The sequence below is a fragment of the Microtus pennsylvanicus genome, chromosome 4, assembly GCF_037038515.1.
Source record: "Microtus pennsylvanicus isolate mMicPen1 chromosome 4, mMicPen1.hap1, whole genome shotgun sequence".
In the NCBI taxonomy this organism is placed as follows: domain Eukaryota; kingdom Metazoa; phylum Chordata; class Mammalia; order Rodentia; family Cricetidae; genus Microtus; species Microtus pennsylvanicus.
Window position 1 is genome coordinate 75,815,874 of NC_134582.1, and position 20,986 is coordinate 75,836,859.

At 45.5% G+C, this 20,986-nt stretch overlaps 1 protein-coding gene across 6 annotated transcripts in view; it reads left to right on the plus strand.

Moving 5' to 3' along the window:
- The first annotated feature begins 755 nt into the window (after positions 1–755).
- Positions 756–20,986, plus strand: part of Gkap1 (G kinase anchoring protein 1) — a 64,470-nt gene continuing 44,239 nt past the window's right edge. Inside the window, exons 1-6 of one of the 6 annotated variants that reach the window (XM_075969451.1) lie at positions 756–905; positions 993–1,515; positions 1,733–1,925; positions 11,469–11,708; positions 12,128–12,271; positions 16,708–16,785. In XM_075969451.1, the coding sequence (XP_075825566.1) occupies positions 11,493–11,708; positions 12,128–12,271; positions 16,708–16,785 (438 nt within the window). In that variant the 5' untranslated portion in view covers positions 756–905; positions 993–1,515; positions 1,733–1,925; positions 11,469–11,492. Of the gene's footprint in view, positions 906–952; positions 1,516–1,732; positions 2,301–11,468; positions 11,709–12,127; positions 12,272–16,707; positions 16,786–20,986 lie in introns of those variants that run through there. The other 5 variants (XM_075969447.1, XM_075969449.1, XM_075969445.1 and 2 more) reach the window with 5 other exon arrangements.

Sequence of the window (20,986 nt, forward strand, 5' to 3'; positions counted from 1 at the left end):
CAGAAGCAAATGCCGGAACTTTAGCTAGTAAGCCACAGCCACATGGTGATACACAGATTAATAGAAATGGGTTCAATTAATATATAAAAGTTAACCAATAAGAAGCTAGAGCTAATGGTCCAAACAGTGATTTAATTAATACGGTTTCTGTGTGATTATTTTGGTTCTAGGCAGCGGGAACCAACAAGCAGCTCTCTCCTCCTACAAATTGGTGCCCAATGAGGAGGCAACTACATCCACATAAAAACCTAAAGATTTTCGGATCTACTGCTGAGCAGCCGGGTACCAACAAGCAGTCTCCCTACAACAGGTCCCCACATCAATCTCTCTGTGAGTCTGACCTCAGACTCACTTTTTGGATCAGCTTCTCAAGTGGGGCTCACACCTCGACAGCTGTACAGCCCTGTACTACCTTCTACCTGGTCTACATAGGGCTGTCCATTTTCCACCTCTGACATTTGCTTCACTTAGAAAGCAACAGCCTTCTTTTCTTTCTCCAAACTTCTAAGCCTAAAAAACAAAATTGTGCCTTAAATACCAACTCTTTCCCTTGTCAACATGCCCCCAACCTCTGGCATCTTCGGTGTCCAAAAGCCCTTCACTTAAGGCCCCGAGGTCTCCCTGCAAAACTCCACCTCTTCCCAGGCAAACTGCAAATGCCTTCCCCCCCCTCCCCCGTCACTGATGCTGCCCCACAGAGGCACGCAGTCCCCGGATCCCGCGTAGTTCTGTGTTTTTCCACAAGGCCCCTCTCGTGGCTTGGGATTTTCTCTGGTTTTTATCTTTGGGAGCGAGGATAACTCCAACTCCTCTCTTTGCCTGCAGCATCCTCCCCATGGAAGCGACTTGTGCGGGACAGCGTCAGGCAAGACAGCTGCAGCTCCGCCCTTAGCTGCGGGCTTTGGGTGAGCCGCTTAACTTTGCTTGCAAAACTAAACCGAGACCCGGTAGGTGCTTGGGGCGGCGAGACTGTGCGCTCCTCTTTCTCCCAGGGAATCCCAGGCCGCCTGGCTGTTTGCATCCTGGCACCGCCCTCCTCCACCTCCTGGAGGTCCTCCTCCGCCCCCGGGCCCCCGAGAGCCCGGGGATCCCGCCGCGCTGCGTGGGCGGCGGCCTAAGCCTCGGTCCCGGAAGGCCTCACACCTCGGCGGCCGCTCCGCGACCCCGACGACCGCGGAGCCGCAGCCAGACGCGAGCCGTTTGGACCCTGCGCGGCCCCCGTAGCGCGGCTCCTCCAGCAGGTGGTTCTGGTCCTCTGCGGTCCGTCACCCGCGGACCTCTCCTCGGCGCCGGCGTCCGCGTCCGCCGCGCAGCACCGCGACCCTCAGGAAAGAAGTCCCGCGCGCCGCTGAGGGCGCCAGGCCTGCCGGTCCGCTCGGCTCCGCCCGACCGCCCGCCCACCGCGCGCTCACTCGGCCGGCCGCGGGCCCGTTACTGCGGACGCCCCGCGCCCAACGCCCGGGGCTGCGCGGGAGCGGCGGGGAGAGGAGAGCGGCCGCGCCGCGGCGAGGCCCGGTGAGTCCGTCCGCGGAGCCCCCGCCACTCGCGGCTGAGGCGCCGCGGCCGAGTGCGGCCTGGGGCGGGGAACCGGGCCGGCCGGGGCGAGCGGGGCGAGCTGGCCGCGGGCGGAGGCTGCGGGAGAGTGCGGGCCGCAGGCCTCGTCCGCCGCGGGGCCGCGGGAGTGACAGGTGCGGCCGGCCGGGCGCCCACCTGACTCGGTGTCGCTTTGCAGGCTCGGACGCCGCGTCTCGGCTGCAGCTGCTGCGGCTCGCCCAGCCCGGCTCTCGCTCGGTCTCCAGGGACTTGGCGGAGAAGTTTTGGAGCAGCCGGAACCCGCTCGTGCGTGAGATTGGGCGACGGTGCCCGAAGGAGGGAGAGCGAGGACGCGGACGGACGGCACACCGCCCTCCTCCCGGCGGCCAGAGGTAGACGTGCCTTCCCCGTCGACGCTTTCGGTCGCTAACGCCCCGCGCTGGGGTCGCCAGCTCCGGGCTGCTCGGACCTTCCGAACAGTTGGGACAAAAAGTTTATTCCATTGTCTGCCCCGCCCCCTCTCGTTGCCATATTTCTCCATCGACGTCGGCGGAGAGTTCTAGCGAGAGCCGGGCTCTCCTGACGCCGAAAACGCAGTCTTCTGCACCCTGGTCCGTTCCTAAGAACGTGCTGGCACCTGTAACCAGGATGAAGTTAAGCTGTAGCTCCCAAAGTATTCTAGAAGCTCTCGGAAAATCGTAATGCTATATTGAAAATCTTTCTAGAAAGCTAGGGTTTCTCTACACTAGTTTATCCCACTAAAACTGGTAAGTCGAGAAAGCCTGTTTTATGAGGTTATCATTATAGGGCAAAACACACTAACTTGCACTGACCCAAGGGCTCCTAGGAGGGCTGCTGTGGAAATTCTTACTTTCCTTCATGGCAGAATCCCTTAGTACATTGTTGGGATTTTTTTTTAAAGTTTTCACCCCACGGAAATTGAGAGGTGCAGATCAGAGAAGGAAGTCTGTTCTTAACCATTGTGGGGTGGTGTGGAATTTGGGGGAGACCTTTAAGTTGATGTCATTTGCAATAAATATGTTGGAAGCAAAGGTTGAGAATGCACTTGGCCGTTGATGCCTGTGAACCTTAAGTTTTAAGAAGTCAAAATGACAGGTCCAAGGATTAGTGATGCTTAATGCCGTTTCAGTGTATGCGCGTTTTTAATGTTGGGGCGAGGCGGTGCTTGGCATCAGAACTCTTCATAGTCTAATTCATCCGTGTGTTGTTTCTAATCTATGAGAGGTCACTGAGGCCTCTCTAGTGGATGTGGTGGTGGTGGACACCGGCATTCCCAGGACTCGGGGCTGGGACAGGAGGTTGAGAGTCTAGAGGCCACGTTCACTGATGGTGTTTACAGCGTGGGTTTTCTTTTTGGATAATACTGGATGACAGTATTGATAGAGGGTAGCTGCTGTTCGTTTTTCAAAGGGAGAAAATTGTTGTTCTTGAGTGAAAATTATGTCACCGAGTTGCCCCTGACAAGTTCTTTCCTGACTCTAGTGAGATCATAGAGGAAGGAGGTCAGGATGGCTGCAACCCTTCATAGAGACCAAGAAGGTAGATCCTGTATTCGTCTTCTTGGTTGCAGCTCAGCCCACTCTTTACTCCCTCATCCTTTAAAAACCAGCACTTGCCACAAAATCAAAAGCTTCCTGTGACAAGAGTCCTAGAAAAAATTAGTTGTAGGAATAATTAGTTGTTATGGTACTTTTGGGGGGGGTGTTTAAGACAGGGTTTCCCTGTGTAGCCCTGGCTATCCTGGAACTCACTCAGAGATTTGCCTGCCTCTGCCTCCTGAGTGCTGGGATTAAAGGCGTGTGCCATCATCACCTGGCATGATGGTACCTCTAATGAAACAGTTTTGAATTGATGATTGTGCATTTACATGCACTTTGCACCCTCATTTCCTAGTTCAGAAGCACACATTTCAGTGCACACTTAGGTGTAGCACTCTGTACCTGGAAAATGTAACCAGGCCCAGCCAGTAAGCTTGATACCGTTATTAGTTTATTTGATGTTATTTCTTCTTATTTTTGCTGAAACAGTTTCCTAATGTGTAGCCCAGACTAGCCTTGAACGTATGCCCTTCCTGCCTTAGCCCTGCAGATATGCACATTACAATTGACTGATAAATCTATCTGTTAATGTGCGCGCCAAGTCCTTTATGTTTTGGGGGACACAGGGAAGAGATCCATGTTCAGCATTTTGAAATCGGGACATCAGGGAGCTAGATAGAGTGACAGCTATTTTAAGGAATCCATTGGCTAACAGGTAAATACAAGTGTGGGAATATCAAAGAGAGCGAACGGTTAGCTTGAGGGCAGTTCAGAGTTGACTGCAACAGCTAAATCTGAGGATAGAGGAGACATTCTAGACCTCAGGGGTGGTGGAGGTAAAGACAGGAACAAGTAAACAAGTTGTTCGTCCGTTTTCTTCAAGAACCTGGACCATCTGAGGCGCCTCTATGGAAATCTGACATAAGCCGTAATGTGTAAGCAGCAGCTAGTCGGATTTAGGGTACAGGGTGAAGGGAAAGTTGGTCATTCTGTAGCCTCAGAGGAGGAGAACAGTGAGATGGGTTTGCATGTGATAAATTACGTGCATGCTTTTTGTTTGTTTGTTTTGTTTTGTTTTCTCTTTTTTTATTGCTTTATAAATAATACCATTCACAATTTCCTCTTCCTCCCCTCCTCCCATTTCCCTCCTGCTCCCCCAACTCACCATCCCCCCTTCCCCTCCAGTCCTAAGAGAGGGCAGGGTACCCTGCCCTGTGGGAAGTCCAAGGCCCTCCCCCCTCCATCCAGGCTTAGGAAGGTGTGCATCCAAATAGACTAGGATCCCAAAAAGCCAGTACATGCAGTAGAGACAAATCCCAGTGCCATTATCATTGGCCCCTCAGTCCCCTATTGTCAGCCACATTCAGAGGGTCCAGTTTGATCCCATGCCCGTTCAGTCCCATTCCAGCTAGCTTTGGTGAGCTCCCATTAGATCAGGCACACTGTCTCAGTGGGTGGACCAACCCCTCACGGTTCTGACTTCCTTGCTCATCTTCTCCCTCTGTCTGCTCTTCAACTAGTCCTTGGAGCTCAGTCCAGTGCTCCGATGTGGGTCTCTGTCTCTATCTGTTGCTGGATGAGGGTTTTATGGTGATATTCAAGATAGTCATCAGTCTGACTACAGTACAAGGCCAGTTCAGGCCCCTCTCCTCCACTGCCCAGGCTCCTAGCTGGGGACATCCTCGTGGACACCTGGGAACCCCTCTAGAGCCAAGCCTCTTGCCAACCCAAAATGGCTCCCTTGATGAAGTTATCTTCTTCCCTGCTTCCATGTCTGTCCTTCCTCCATCTCAACTATCCCACTCCCCTAAGCTCTCCCCAACCCTCCCCTTCTCCTTCTCTCTCCCCCTCTCCCCTTCCCCCACCCCCCCCCTTACCCCCTTACCTGCATGCTTTTATTATATATGTTCCTGCAACATTGGTTTTTTAAGTTACCTCGTGAACTCCTCTTGTTCTTCTTCAACCCCTGACACTAGCTGTACAATTTTATCTCACAGAGGAGACTTTACCTTTGTCTTCAGTAGTGCTGAACAGTAGTTGTCCTAATTAAACTAGAAATGTCTATATATTAAACACCTTTTATAGACTACCTTAGAGAAGGCCATTATTCTTCTTTGTATATTGTGTGTCTTAATTATGTAAGTATGTGTAGATGAGTTGTAAGTATCTGGATTTAAAGAGGACAGGAGAGGAAGTGATGCTGTTTTACTCTCAGATGTGACTGGAGGTGAGAATGCTGAAGCTGAGGATTCGAGAACAAAGGAGCACTAACCCCAGCCACATCCTACAGGAAGGACTTAAAAACCTGTGTCTGTGTGAGCTGTAGGGACCTGGGGTGTCTGTGTGAGCTGTAGGGACCTGGGGTGTCTGTTGAGCTGTAGGGACCTGGGGTGTCTGTTGAGCTGTAGGGACCTGAGTGTCTGTGTGAGCTGTAGGGACCTGGGGTGTCTGTGTGAGCTGTAGGGACCTGGGGTGTCTGTTGAGCTGTAGGGACCTGGGATGTCTGTGTAGGCTGTAGGGACCTGGGGTGTCTGTGTGGGCTGTAGGGATCTGGGATGTCTGTGTAGGCTGTAGGGACCTGGGATGTCTGTGTGGGCTGTAGGGACCTGGGGTGTCTGTGTGGGCTGTAGGGATCTGGGATGTCTGTGTGGGCTGTAGGGACCTGGGATGTCTGTGTGAGCTGTAGGGACCTGGGGTGTCTGTGTGGGCTGTAGGGACCTGGGGTGTCTGTGTGGGCTGTAGGGACCTGGGGTGTCTGTGTGGACTGTAGGGACCTGGGGTGTCTGTGTGGGCTGTAGGGACCTGGGGTGTCTGTGTGGGCTGTAGGGACCTGAGTGTCTGTGTGGGCTGTAGGGACCTGGGGTGTCTGTGTGGGCTGTAGGGACCTGGGGTGTCTGTGTGGACTGTAGGGACCTGAGTGTCTGTGTGGGCTGTAGGGACCTGGGGTGTCTGTGTGGACTGTAGGGACCTGAGTGTCTGTGTGGGCTGTAGGGACCTGGGGTGTCTGTGTGGGCTGTAGGGACCTGAGTGTCTGTGTGGGCTGTAGGGACCTGGGGTGTCTGTGTGGGCTGTAGGGACCTGGGGTGTCTGTGTGGACTGTAGGGCTGTTGTTTTCTCAAGCTGCAAAGGAGATGGTGATTGTATGAAATAACTGTTTGTGGAAGTCTCACAAGTTGATTGGTGACGCTAATGGGCTCTTAGGAGCATGCTTTCCTTCTTTGCCATCCTTAGGCATCACTGACATGAAAGACAGCAGTCTGACTGCTGATGCTAACTTTCTGAATTCGTCATTTTGATACATGGTAGGAAAAGTCATACTGTATTGGTTCAACTCTGCTTTTTCAGTTGAGGGTAGATAGTAATTTTCATGGTGTTTTGTTTTTCATAGGAGTCATTAGAAAACATAATGTAACCTCAAGCATTTTTCTTATATTTTTTCTTTTTTGTAAGCTCAAGGACCATTTTATTGGACCTTAAGATTAAAAATGGCAGGAAAGTTACAGATTTTGGTTGGTGCTTGAAAGAAGGAGATAGTGTGTGTCTTCTGAGATCAGGCCCAAGAAGTCAGGCTCAGAGTGGGATTCTGAGAGAGTGTCTTGGAATCTGAGGAACATCTTGAGAGAAGTGTGGGAATGAGAGCACCCCGGGTGTTAGGACAGGATTGTCTAGGGATTTAGCCAGCATCTGAAGAAAAGATGGGAAATGGAAACAGTATCCTATAGGTGTGGAGGTGGAGCTTGGAGAAGTGGAATGCCTGCTGATGGAGAGGCCACAACTGCCATGGGCTGGATATGTTTTTTTTTTTATTGAGAAAAGGAGAAAAAAAAAGTTTCCACCTCCTCCCAGCCTCCCATTTCCCTCCCCCTCCTCCCACCCTTCTCCCCTTCCCCCACTCCTTTCCCCCTCCCTCTCTAGTCCAAAGAGCAGTCAGGGTTTTCTGCCCTGTGGTAAGTCCTAGGTCCTCCCCACTCCGTCCCTATCTAGGAAGGTGAACATCCAAACTGGCTAGGCTCCCACAAAGCCAGCACATTACGTAGGATCAAAACCCCGTGCCATTGTCCTTTGCGTCTCATCAGCCCTCATTGTTCGCCATGTTCAGAGAGTCCAGTTTTATCCCATGCTTTTTCAGTCACAGTCCAGCTGGCCTTGGTGAGCTCCCAGTAGATTAGCTCCACTGTCTCAGTGGGTGGGTGCACCCCTCGTGGTCCTGACTTCCTTGCTCATGTTCTCCCTCCTTCTGCTCCTCATTGGGACCTTGGGAGCTCAGTCCAGTGCTCCAGTGTGGGTCTCTGTCTCTATCTCCATCCATCACCAGATGAAGGTTCTATGATGATATGCAAGATGTTCGTCAGTATTGCTCTAGGATAGGGTCATTTCAGGTTCCCTATCCTCAGCTGCCCAAGGAACTAACTGGGGACCTCGGCTTGGGCACCTGGGAGCCCCTCTAGGGTCAGGTCTCTTGCCAGCCCTAAAGTGGCTCCTGGATATGGTTTTGTCATTTAACCTTTACATCTGTTGTTTCAGAAGTACTGGTTACTCTGCCTTTGACATGGCTGCTGGGTGAGGATGTAGGGTCAGGGTCTGGAGGCCAGCCTGGGCCTCACAGTGACCTCTGAACGCTGCGGTTAGCTTGAGAATTCTGGTTGTAAACAAGAATAGGGAGCAGATGAACTCTGAAGTTTTAGCTTTGGAAGACTAAGTTGAACGTTATTTTTGTCTTGAATATATTTACTGTATTAATACTTAGCATACTTAATAATTTATTATATTACTTTTCAGGTGACTGCCACTGCCCTATCCCTTTTTGCAGACTTAAACCTGAGCGAAGAGGGAATCACCATTGCTCATAAGCATTTCTCCTTTGCACTGGACCCTTTGAAGTGTTTTAGCAGAGTGTTTTATGTTAGAACGTTATTCTTGTCATTTCTCATTTAATCTAATGTTCCCTTTGTGCTTTGCCTTTGTTATTCACTCATTCAGAACATGTGTGTGTGCAATGTTTAAGACATAGTCCCGCTGGGCAGCAGTGACGCTCATCTTTAACCCCAGCAGTGGGGAGGCAGAAGCAGGCTGATCTCTGTGAGTTTGAGCCCAGCCTGGTCTACAAAATGATTTCTAGGGCAGCTAAGGCGACATGGGAAGGAAAAGCCACAGTCCCAGCTGTGGTTGCTGGTCTTAGGTAGACCCTTGCTCATCTTTTGTAGTATACTGAGTACACTTGTTAGGTCTTGGATGTAGTTTTGCTGATTGCCTAATTTCTACTTCATGCCCACAAACCTTTTTCTTTCATTTCAAAGGTTACAACCTTAGTTTTTAGATAGGGCAAATGTTGGTTTGAATTTCAGAACGTATTTTGCAGTGGAGACATCGTGTTTAGTCACATTTTAGTTGTGCCAGGTCCTAACTCCTTTTCAAGAGGTGTTTTAGAAAAGATAATTTGTGTGGGTTCGAGACCAGCCTGGTTTACAAGAGCTAGTTCCAGGACGGGTTCCAAAGCTACAAAGAAACCCTGTCTTGAAAAACCAAAAAGAAAAAAAAAAGAACAGATAATTTATGAGCATTTAACTCATACAAGACATTACAGTCGAATAATACCAGTAAGTGCTGACATTTAAGCGCTGTGGTGCATCTTCACACAGTTCACACTGACCGACTGCATGTGAAGCCCTCTGGAATCAGTGCTGCTCTCCTCACGTCACAGGGAGGGAGGTCATGGGTTGTTAGGGGTTCACACTAAGGAGCAGATTGGGCTTAGCCAGACTCCCTGACTCCTGCTGAGCTCTTGGCTTAGGACCCTCTGTCCTTTGACATGGCATTTCTAGCATAAAGGAAAAGGGCGTCTTTACTGTCTCAACAAGGAGACCTGTAAGTGTATAGAGCTAATGGGAGAAATATATCCACATTTTAAAAATAATGTTATCAGGAGAAATAAAACTGTAGTAATAAGGAGCGGTGGGGCTGCGTCCCCAGCACCCCAGTCGCTTGGTTAGCTTATGTCCCGAAATAATTACACACAAACTGTATTCATTTAAACACTGCTTGGCCCATTTCTATCTAGCCTCTTCTTGGCTAACTCTCGCACCTGGACTAGCCCATTTCTAATATTCTATGTAGCACAGCTAGGTGCGCTTACCGGGAAGATTCTAGCCTACGTCCATCCTGGGTCGGAGCTTCATCGCGTGTGTCTGCCCGGGAGCGGGGCATGGCGTCTCTGCTCCAGAGAGCAGGGCTGTCCGTCTGAGCTCACTTCCTCTTCCTCCCAGCATTCTGTTCTGTTTACTCCACCCACCTACGTTCAAACTATGAGCCCAAGCAGTTTGTTTATTACTTAACCAATGAAATCAACAGATTGATATATGACATTCCCACATCATAAAACAATAAGTTATCAGGCCGGGCACTAAATACTGAATTTGTATAAATTCAGTAATTCAAATTTTAAACTGATGGCAAAGCTCTGGCTGGCAGGATATGTCTGCATTGTCTAAGCATGACCTTGTAGATAGATTTGTGTGTTGTTAAAAGAGCATGTTATGAGCTCGCAAAGGAGGGGAAATGTCAGTGTAGAGGTTTAAGGCCATTGCTTAGAATCTGCTCATAGGGGCTGGAGAGATGACTTAGAAGTTAAGAATACTGACTGACCTTCCAGAGGTCCTGACTTCAATTCCCACCAACCACATGGTGGCTCACACCCATCTATAATGAGATCTGGTGCCCTCTTCTGGTGTGCAGGCATACATGCAGGCAGGATACTGTATGTATAATAAATAAATAAATTTAAAAAAAATCTCCTCATAGGAGATGGGGCATCCACTCCTGAACTGTTCCTCCCTGTGCTGTGTGCTTTGCTCCTCCAGCACCTGCAGCACAGCGGTAGCAACTCTCCCCAGCGCTACAGGCTCAACGGTGGCCAGCAGTGATGTCAGGTGTCAGCTCAGGTACAGTCCCAAGGGCGGGACACTTGTCCTGTCACAGTGACAGGGCAGCATGTACAGGAGCAACCACCAGCAGATGCCAGGTGAGGCTCCTTGCATCTGATGGCGACTGTCCCGAAGGTGGTGACTCCACAGGGGTTTCTTAATCACTCAAAAATCTGAAAGAAACTGTAGATAAACTGGAAATTGCTTTATGCCACAGAAAGAAAATTCTCTGAACTTTGGAGAAATGTTTTAGAATAAATATTTATAAACACTAATACAGAACAATCCAAGCACAGAATTTGTGATTTTGATATCTATTCTAGAATGGAAAGGGAATGTCTTTAAAATACATCATTTGAAGCCAGGCTATACCACAATAACAGTCTGAAAATCCCAGGAGCTTAAAGTAGCCAACCGTTTGGTCCAAGCCCCATGCCTGGCACAGGTTATTAAGGGTTTAATTATTTAGTCTGGCTAATAGAGCCAGCCCCATCCCTGTGTGGCATGTGCTTCCAGGAATTTAGATGAAGGGGAAAGAGAACACGGTGTCATTTAAAGCTGGTATTTCGGGCTAAAGAAGTGATTCTGTGGGTAAGAGCACTTACTGCTCTTGCAGAGGACCCAGGTTTGGTTTTCACCACACACACAGTGGGTCACAACCATCTGTATGGCAGTTCCAGGGTATGCAGTGCCCTTTTCTGGCCTCTGTGGGCTCCTGAGTACCTTGAGCACACAAGTCACTTATCCTCAGCACTTTGGCCGTTATTTTAACTGCACTCCATTCTAAACAAGCTAAGAGCAGCACTGATCAAAGTGGTTTGGCATGCCTTTTCTGCAAGACAGCAATAGAAAATACCACCCCAGGTCTATGACCTCATCAGCCATAGGCTTTGGCCAAAGTTGGCAGTACTCGGCATGAATTCCATGGTAGAGGAGATGTAAGTTCTTTATTTTTTTAAACTAGTTTTAAGGCCTCAGTCTTTATGATCAAACTTCAGCATCTTGATTGTAAGAGTGCCCTTTCCTGTTCTTTTGTTTCCTTGGCAGTCTGGGATAAGTGTAGCTGCAGGAAGGGTCTATATGCATACAGAAAAGTGTTCCTCTTCTTCTGCGGCTGACCCTCGTCATTCAGGGTCTCTCCCATAAGTGTGTGCACATCACAAAAACATTCAAGGAAAAGAAAAGTCAAGGATGTTAAAATCAGATGTGGGAGTGAGCGTCATGCATGATTTTAGTCTTGCATTGTTGCCTGTGAGATAAATAAAACCCACATTTTCTTAATTTTGTGTTATTAAGTTAAAAATATGCTAATGCTAATGAAATTGTGGGTACAAACCCAAATACTACCAAATCTGTTGTCAGGAGCAATGTCTTTCATATGTCTGGCTGGTCTAGACACTAGAATAGTTTTTCTTCACTGTGTTTCTCACCTGCCTCCTCTTTCCCCTGCCCACAGGAGTTTTCTAGAACAGTTTGAGCCATGGCTTCAGCGGTCCTCAGCTCTGTTCTCACTACTGCCTCTCGGTTTGCCCTGTTACAAGTTGATAGTGGCAGTGGTTCTGATTCTGAGCCTGGAAAAGGCAAAGGCCGGAATAATGGGAAGCCTCAAGCCTTGGGAAACAAACCAACTACAAATGAAAAAAGGAGAGAGAAAAGAAGAAAAAAGAAGGAACAGCAGCAGAGTGAAGCAAATGAGGTAGCTATTAGAGTTCCTTGTTTCCCTGGGACTGTGAGTGGAAGCTGCACCGGCGTGGCCATTGCGCCCTGTCCTGGAGCAGCGCAGCTTGGTGAACAGAAACCTACCTGAAGTCAAATGTCGTGAACATTTAGGAGGCGCTTTCCCTGGTGTGCGTGCTCTTAAGTTAAACAGAGATGTCTTCAAAGGAGCCGGCCTGTGCCTGGAGCCCCAGCCTCTCAGGAGACTTAGCTAGCCTGGACCTGGACAGCATAGTGAGACTTTGTGTGGTAAACAATGAATAAGTTCATAAGTAAAGGTAAATAAAATCCACACGTGACTTTTGAGTTTTATAAGTTTTATAATGTGTATTATGACTAGAAATATTTTAAAATTAAAATCATTAACTGAATTTAATATATTTTGTGTTTATTTTATAGCTCAGGAATCTTGCTTTTAAGAAAATTCCCCAGAAATCCTCCCATGCCATTTGCAATGTTCAACATGAGCTTTCATTGCCAAACCCAGCACAGAAGGAGTTTCAGGAAGAAAACTGGCAGGAGTGGAGACAGAAAGATGAGCAGGTAAAACCAAGTAAACGAAGCTGCCTGCTTGCTTCCCTAGCTGATGGGATTTTCGGGGGGGGGGGCTTTGAGTCCGTGTCAACATTCTACAGAGCCACTAGTGTTGGAGGACTCCTGTGTGCAGCCTGGATGAGAGATTGTGGCTCGTGTGTACATTGTGTGGGTTAGATTTGTCTGCAAAGCAGTTGAGTGTTTTCTCTGGTTTTTGTGGGTTTTGTTTTTCAGTTCATCTACTGTGTGCAAATGAAAAGAGTGTTAGGAACATAGAGAGATATAATTAATTTTGGAGGGATGGAGAGATATCTCAGTGGTTAAAAGGCACTTATTCAAATTTTTTTAAAAACCACATTTGTAGGGACACAGATCTGTTAAATATCTAATGACAGCTTTGATTAAACGTAAGGACTGAGGTGAGAGTTCCTTTTAACGTCAGTGTAGAACTATTGAGGGCATGCTTGTTCTGTGATCTATTTACATGGCGTTTGATTCTGTATCTCTAAGTGCTTATTCGAGGGCACACGTGAGTGAGGGAAGGCAGTGTGTGTGCTTGCTACATGCGTAGGAAATGAACAGTGTTTACTTGCATATTAAGCTATAGTTTGGTCTGTAGGAAAGTAGGCCTTATTTTCAAATAGATATCTGGTCCATTTAGTGGATTTTACTACCATTCTTGTGTTACCAGTTTTTTTTTAAATATTTATTTATTTATTTATTATGCATACAATATTCTGTCTCTGTGTATGTCTGCTGGCCAGAAGAGGGCACCAGACCTCATTACAGATGGTTGTGAGCCACCATGTGGTTGCCGGGAATTGAAATCAGGACCTCTGGAAGAGCAGGCAATGCTCTTAACCACTGAGCCATCTCTCCAGCCCCCCCCCTTTTTAAAAAGGTTTATTTATTTATTATGTACAAAGTGTTCAGCCTCCATGCCTGCAGGCCAGAAAAGGGCACCAGATCTCATTACAGATCGTTGTGAGCCACCATGTGGTTGCTGGGAATTGAACTCAGGACCTCCGGAAGAGCAGTCCGTGGTCTTAACCTCTGAGCCATCTCTCCAGCCCCTTGTGTTACCAGTTTTAAAGGAAGTAGACAAAACTGGGTGCCATAGTGCATGTATGTAATCCAAGCATCCGTCCACTTGGGAAACTGAGTCAGGGAGCTCTTGAATTCCAGCCCAGCCTGTTTGGACAAGATCCTGTCTGAGAAGCCAGACAAACTAGCATAGGCAGTGCCCCAGTGTGCTCTTCTCACAGACTGAGTTCAGTGTGTTTCCTTTAGGATCTTGCGTTTTCCACCACTCAGCTTGTGCGCACCTGGAGGTGCTCTGGAGCCATGCATTGGTGCCGTTGACGTTTCCAGATAGCGAGGTGCTGTTGGGCATTGGTAGAGTTTACATGGTTTTCACCAGAGAGAGCTTCTCCTGATTGCCCAAAGGTTACTGGACGCTGATATAGGAAATAACTCCGTCACACCGAAATCAGTGCAGTCTGCTATAACATGAGCACTGTCTCAGGTTGTTCCCCTTTTTTGCCGCCACAGTGATCAGGGAGTTCTGAAGAGAACATAGATCTCATAGTTCTATATATGTGGTTCGTATGTGGCTCAGGGGTTTGTGAGGGATTTGTACTGGGTGTGTGCTGGCTTACACAGAAGGACCTAGATTTTTGTTAGGACTTGTGCTTAGAAGCAGATTGTCAAGATCATTCCCTGTGTCAGGACGGTCTTCGGGATTCCATAAGATTGCTGTATATGTAAGCAATGCTATTCCACAATTAATCTATTCCTTTTTCTACCTATCAAAATTATTTCTGTCCTTTAAGTATCAACATAAAATTCATTTCCAGAAAATTCCAAGCTAAGGTTCTTGTATATTTTTTAGAATTTTAAATTTCATTTTTGTTTATTTGTATACTAGTTTATGTTAATAAAAAAGTAAATTTAAGGGATAGGTCAGGGTTTTGCTTGATGCTATCTTATACTTTATCATTGCTTCTTATCATGCTCTAGGCCAATTGCCAGCAGCACAGGAAAGTCAGGAGACCTCAGGCTGTTACAATCAGAGTCCAGGGAGTGTGTGGTTTGTGTTCTTTGTTTGTTCCACTTTAAGGTTCATTTCTATGCCAAGACCAACCTGGACTATGTAGTGAGTTCTGGGACAGCTAAGGATACATAGTGTAGTCCAGCTTTTTTTTTGGGCTGCCAACTAACAGAAAAACAACACAGAGACTTAATATTAATTATGAAAGCTCAGCCTTTGGCTTAGGAAAAATTGTCCCACTAGCTCTTGTAACTTAAATTAACCCTTATTTTTAAATCTATGTTCTACGTGGCTCGGTTACCTTTACTCTGTTTTGCCCATCCTGCTTCCTCTCTGTCTGGTTGGCAACTCCCCATTTTTCTTCCCAGAGCTCTCTGTACAGAAGTACCTGCTATACTTCCTGCCTAGCTATTAGAGATTTAGCTTTTTTTTAGCTTTTTTTTTTTTTTTGGTTTTTCGAGACAGGGTTTCTCTGTGGTTTTGGAGCCTGTCCTGGAACTAGCTCTGTAGTCCAGGCTGGTCTCGAACTCACAGAGATCCGTCTGCTTCTGCCTCCCGAGTGCTGGGATTAAAGGCGTGCGCCACCACCGCCCAGCTGACATTTAGCTTTTTATTAAACCAGTCACAGTGACACATCTTTACATAGTGTAAAGGAATATTCCACAACAATGTAGTGAAACCATCTCAAAAGAAAAAAAGTTTGATTTCATTCATTTTTTGTTATTGTTTTATCAGAATGTTTTTCCTTAACACTTAAAATCAGTGAGTTAATGTGGAAAAATCACAATATCTTGCAAGACGTCCAGCTTCCTAACCTGTTTTGCTGTCTGGCATGCTGGGATATCATTGCAAATATATGATTCGAAAGAAATAACCACAATTTTTTTCCATAATTAAATGTTAGAAATAGGATTTTAATAGCAAATTAATCAGCTTTGTTCAGAATATACTAAAATTTTGTTGATTTTTTGTTAAATCATCATATTTTTAATTTATGAACAAACATTTTGTACTAAGCTTAGATGTCTATAAATTGATTTATACTCTTTAAATGTGGCTAATATACGTAAATTCTATTTTTACTTTATTATTATTTTTCATTGTCTGTATTGGTTTTTATGTTTATGGGAGTCTGGCCTGCATGTATATATGTGCACCACATGTGTATCTAGAGCTTGCAGAAGCCAGAAGAGGGCGTTGGATCCCTGGACTTGGAGTTACAGATGGTTGTGAGCCACCAGCTGCCTTGTGAAGCTGGGAATGGGTTCTCTGCAGGAGCAGCCAGTGCTTGGAACCACTGTTAATCTGAATTGAGCTAATCTCAGCCCTGTTGGATTGTTGTGTGTTTACTGTGGGTTTACTTAGATTTTTCATGTACTCTTGTTTATCATTCTAATTCTTACTGTTTTTCTGTTAGGTTAGTGCTTTTCTGTGTAAAGCTAACTTGTTTTGCTGTTTTTGTTTTCATCATAAGATGAGATGAGATACTTTCAAAGGGGTGATTCCAGTTGGAAAGAAAGGTTTAATTGTAGATTTCAATATTAAGTTTTCTAGTTTTCAAGATACCCTTTTACCCTGGTGACGACAGAGTTTAGTCTATATATTTTTAAACATTAAATAACAAAAATATTTCTTAATAGCTTGGGCCAAAACATATTGAGAAGTGATTAAAACCTGAAAACTTAGGCTGTAGGAAAGATGGGAACTAAGAAGTTCTGGGACACCAGAAGCTAGAGCCAGCAGACCCCACTTGCCAGAGTGATGTCAGGTGCTTAGACCTTTCTTGACCCATCTGAAGGCCATGCCTAGGAGAGCAGAAAAGAGTTGGCTGTGTTGCTGGTGATTCAGCTTGGGTGTCAGTGTGGTGTTAGAACAGTGGGGTTGCTCACCTGTCCTGTTGAATCAAGGAAGAGTAGGAGAGAAGAAATAGGAGATGTCAGTAGCACATGTAGACACAGATATGTTCTCGGATTAACAATGAAAAAGGAGATAGGGATTTTAGAAATAGGGGTTATGCTTTCATACAGTACAGGGCTCCCAGAAGCATGGCTGAGTAACTTCAGAGAACTGAGAACTTTTTCCGTTTGATTTTTCAAGACAGGGTTTCTCTGTGTAGCTTTGGAGCCTGTCCTGGAACTTGCTCTTTAGACCAGGCTGACCTCAAACTCACAGAGATCCGGCTGCCTCTGCCTCCCAAGTGCTGGGATTAAAGGCGTGCGCCACCACCACCCCATGAGAAGTGATAACTTTTTATTTAAAGTGCACTCTTTTTATGTTCCTATATATATTATCATATGTCATGGTTATTTCTTTTTTGCATGTGTATGTTATCGTGTGTCATGGTTGTTCTGAGAGTATGGTATAAAGCTGTGCTTATTCTGAACCTTCTTTCTAGCTGACATCTGAAATGTTTGCGGCTGACCTGGAGAAGGCCTTGTTGCTGAGTAAACTGGAATATGAAGAGCACAAGCAGGTACGGAGGTGTTCACCAGTGTAAACATCTAGACACTTTTAGGTGGTCAAAGCTCAGGTCAGTCCTTCCTGATGTATATAGAATTTCTTCTTTAGTAACTTAGTGTTAGGCCCTGGATTCATTCCTTAGAACTACAAAAAAATAAAGTTTGCCTTAAAAACCCATGATAGGATCCGCGCCTCAGATCCTGAGGGACAGAAACAAATGAGCCGTGCTTTGTCTAAAGCTTAGAATATCAAGTTTCTCCCGTCAAATGAAAAAAACAAAAGAAATAAAATTAATGCCAGATGATTTATTTTCATTTTAAGTGAACGTAGAATATAAATACATTTGGGAACCTTTGAGTATACTTGGTGGTCATGTGTGCTTAGCACATGTGAGACCCTTGTTCAGTCATGAGCGCTGCAGTGCACAGGAACTCACTCAAGGCCTCCCTGCCAGAGAGACCTGCAGTTCAGCACGCAGAGCTCACCTCCCAGGCTGTGTTCCTGAGCTCAGCGTGTGTCACGAGCACTGGTCATTGTGCAGCTCTGATGAGAAGGACACTAAGTGAAAAGTGGTGCTGGCTTCCCATTCTCACATGTAAACTGCGTGAGATCTGATCTGTGTGACTGATTCCAAACGTGTGCCAGGGGCTGTTCTTCACTGGACTCCCACGCTGTAACTTGATGGTTGATCAGAAATGCCCCTCCCGAAGTACACTCGAATGCATTGGCACAGGGAACCACTTCCTAAATATAACCCCAGCAGCACAGACCCTGAGAGAAACAATTAATAAATGGGACCTCTTGAAACTGAAAAGCTTCTGTAAAACAAAGGACACGGTCAACAAGGCAGCCTACAGAATAGGAAAAGATTTTCACCAACCCCACATCAGACAGAGGGCTGATTTCCAAAATATACAAAGAACTCAAGAAATTAGTCATCAAAAGAATAAATAATCCAATTAAAAAAATGGAGTACAAACCTAAACAGAGAATTCTCAACAGAGGAATCTAAAATGGCTGAAAGACATTTAAGGAAATGCTCAACATCTTTAGTCACCAGAGAAATATAAATCAAAACAACTCTGAGATTCCATCTTACACCTGTAAGAATGGCCAAGATCAAAAACACTGATGACAACTTATGCTGAAGAGGTTGTGGGGAAAAGGGAACACTTCTGCATTGCTGGTGGGAGTGCAAGCTGGTACAACACCTTTGAATATCAGTGTGGCAATTTCTCAGAAAATTAGGAAACAACCTTCCTCAAGACCCAGCAATACCACTTTTAGGTATATATCTAAACGATGCTCAATCATGCCACAAGGACATATGCTCAACTATGTTCATAGCATCTTTGTTTGTCATAGCCAGAACCTGGAAACAACCTAAATGCCCCTAGACCAAAGAATGGATAAGGAAAATGTGATACATTTACACAATGGAGTACTACACAGCAGAAAAAAAATGACATCCTGAAATTTGCAGGCAAATGGATGGAGCTAGAAAACATCATTTTGAGTTGAGGTAACCCAGACCCAGAAAGACAAATATTTTATGAACTCTCTCATAAGTGTTTTTTAAACATAAAACCAGCCTACAAATCACAATCCCAGAGAACCTAGACAATAATGAGAACCCTAAGAGAGACATACATGGGTCTAATCTACATGGGAAGTAGAATAAGACAAGATCTCCTGAGTAAACTGGGAGCATGGGGAACATGGGAGAGGGTAGAAGGGGAAGGAGAAGGAAGAAGGGAAGCAGAAAAAAAATGTATAGCTCAATAAAATAAATTTAAAAAAAAGAAAAAAAAAGAATTTTTCTGGCACCCGTGTACATAATAGGATGAGAAAGTGGGTAAGATAGTAGGCCCAGGGTTTTCTTAAACACCTAGCGTAGACTAATGGCATCAAAAATTACATAAGAATTGCTAAAGTTCATTTGACAAATGAAATAAATCAGGCTGTATTTCCAGCAACTGATCACAGCACAGTGCAATCAGTAAGTTATGCAAGAAGGAATTTCACATTTCACCCAGCTTAAAATCTGGATAAATAAATTGCATTGTTATCACAAGTCTTGTTTTTTCATTAATATTATGTAGATGTATTTAAGAAATAAATATCATACAAGATTAAATATGATAGCATATATACTTGTCTACAGTAAAGAGGTCATCATTGCACTACAATCACAAGAAAGTTTCCTAAATAAAAATCAAACATATTAAAAATGGTATCAGTCACAACTGGTTTGACTCAGGATATCCATGTTTGTCTCTACCTTACTACTCTCCGTGGTTAGCTTTAATTTATTTAAGGGATGATGGAAGGCTGCTGTCTACACTAGCAAATAGTAGAATGTTAGTCCATAGTCTCATAACTAAGAATCTTTGTGAATAATAAAATATATAAATATGTGAAAAAAGAAATGCCCCTCTCATGATTAAAACCTTTTTGGCCTTGCTGGAGTCCACTGGTGCCTCTGTCCAAGGAGAAAGGAAGAAAGGATTAAAGCCCACAGCAGATGATTTTGCTATAAAAAAATAAAATAAAATAAAACTTGCTAGCCAGGTGGCCAGTGTATCTTGTGTGCTTTATCTTCCATGCCTTTATTTCCTGTATGCTATATGATTGAAACCCATTATGACTAAAATAAGGGCTGGGGAGCCAGCTCAGTGCTTAAGAGCAGTGTCTGCTTGCTCCTTAGAGGACTCAGGTTTCAATTCTTGTATGAATGCTTCCCTGCTGCTTCAGGCCCAGGGGATCTGACACCCTCTTCTGGTCTCCGGAGGCACTGCATACACATAATGGGTGGACACACTTGCAGCCAAAATAGTCGTACACATAAAAATAAATAGTTTAAGAGAAAAAAAGAATGATTATAACCTTAATAGCTAGATGTCCACTTAGATAAAAATCAAGCTAGTATAAAAATAAATACAACATACTTTATTGTGGTTTAGCCATTTAAATGGACTTGAAGGTTATACTTGGCAAGGTCCTCCTTCATTTCTGCATTACTGCATAAGATTTTAATGTGTAGAATATTACCATACAGTAATTACCACACAGCTGTTGTTGGATGTATGTTAGCTATTCAGGAGTAGAGCAGCTGTGTTGATAAAATGTGATCCCATCCAGTTTTCTTGCTAAGTTCATAGGCCTAGCACCGAAAGTATTGATTTTTGTCAGACAAAAATGACTAAGAGAACAGAAGTGCTACTTTGTGTATAAAGGCTAGTGTGTTCATAGTGTACCAGCCAGAATTTCAGTCAGATAACCATAATAGTGTGTGTGTTGTGCATGTGTGCATGCATGTGGGAACAAGTGTGTATGTTGGTGCTCATATACAAGTTTTTGGGGAGGCCAGAAATTAGCATTGGGCATCTTCTTCTGTGTCTCTCCATCTTAATTTTGAGACAGGGTTTCTGCTAAAGCTAGATCTCACAGACTCAGCTAGATCAGCTGGCCAGCAAGCCCCAGGGATCCTCCTCTATGCCCTCCCCCAACCCTGCTCTGGGATCACAGGAGTCTAGCAGGTGTGATTATTTGACATGACCAGGGACTGAACGTCAATCCTCACGCTTGCATATCAAATGCCACTGATCCTTCTCCACTTCCCACTCATGATTAGTCCCTCCTGTGAATTTGTATAACAAATAATGAAAGTTTGTCCTTCCTTTGGCTCACATCTATAATCCCAGCACTGATAAGACAAAGATGGGAGGATTGCCATAGCATCAGGCCAGCTTGGGCTATCTAAGCTTGGGATGCATAGTGTGTCCTAACCCAGAAGGGCAACAGAATGTATTCATGTCTCAAAAAGAGAAGAAAAGAAAGAAAATGAGGGATGTTGTTTCTGTCCTCTTCCACCACTCGCTCACCAGGTGCTTATGAAATAACCAGAGCACGGTGACCTAGGATGGAAGATGAAGACAGCCTCAGCCTCGAGCTCAGTGCAGGAGACATGTTAGTCTTAGCACAGTGAAGGTTCAAGCATCATCAGCATCTCAGCGCGTTCCAAAAAAGATTTCTTGAAGTCTTACTAGATGTATTAACTGTCTGCAGAGCAGCCCAGACAGAAGTAGGCCATCAGGGAAGACAGACAAAAAGACACATAGGAATGTGTGAGAGAATGTGCTGTATGTGAATTGTGGCTGAGTGACCTAGGAAAGCTTCGCTATGGAGAGGAAGGCACGGTGTCAGAACACATG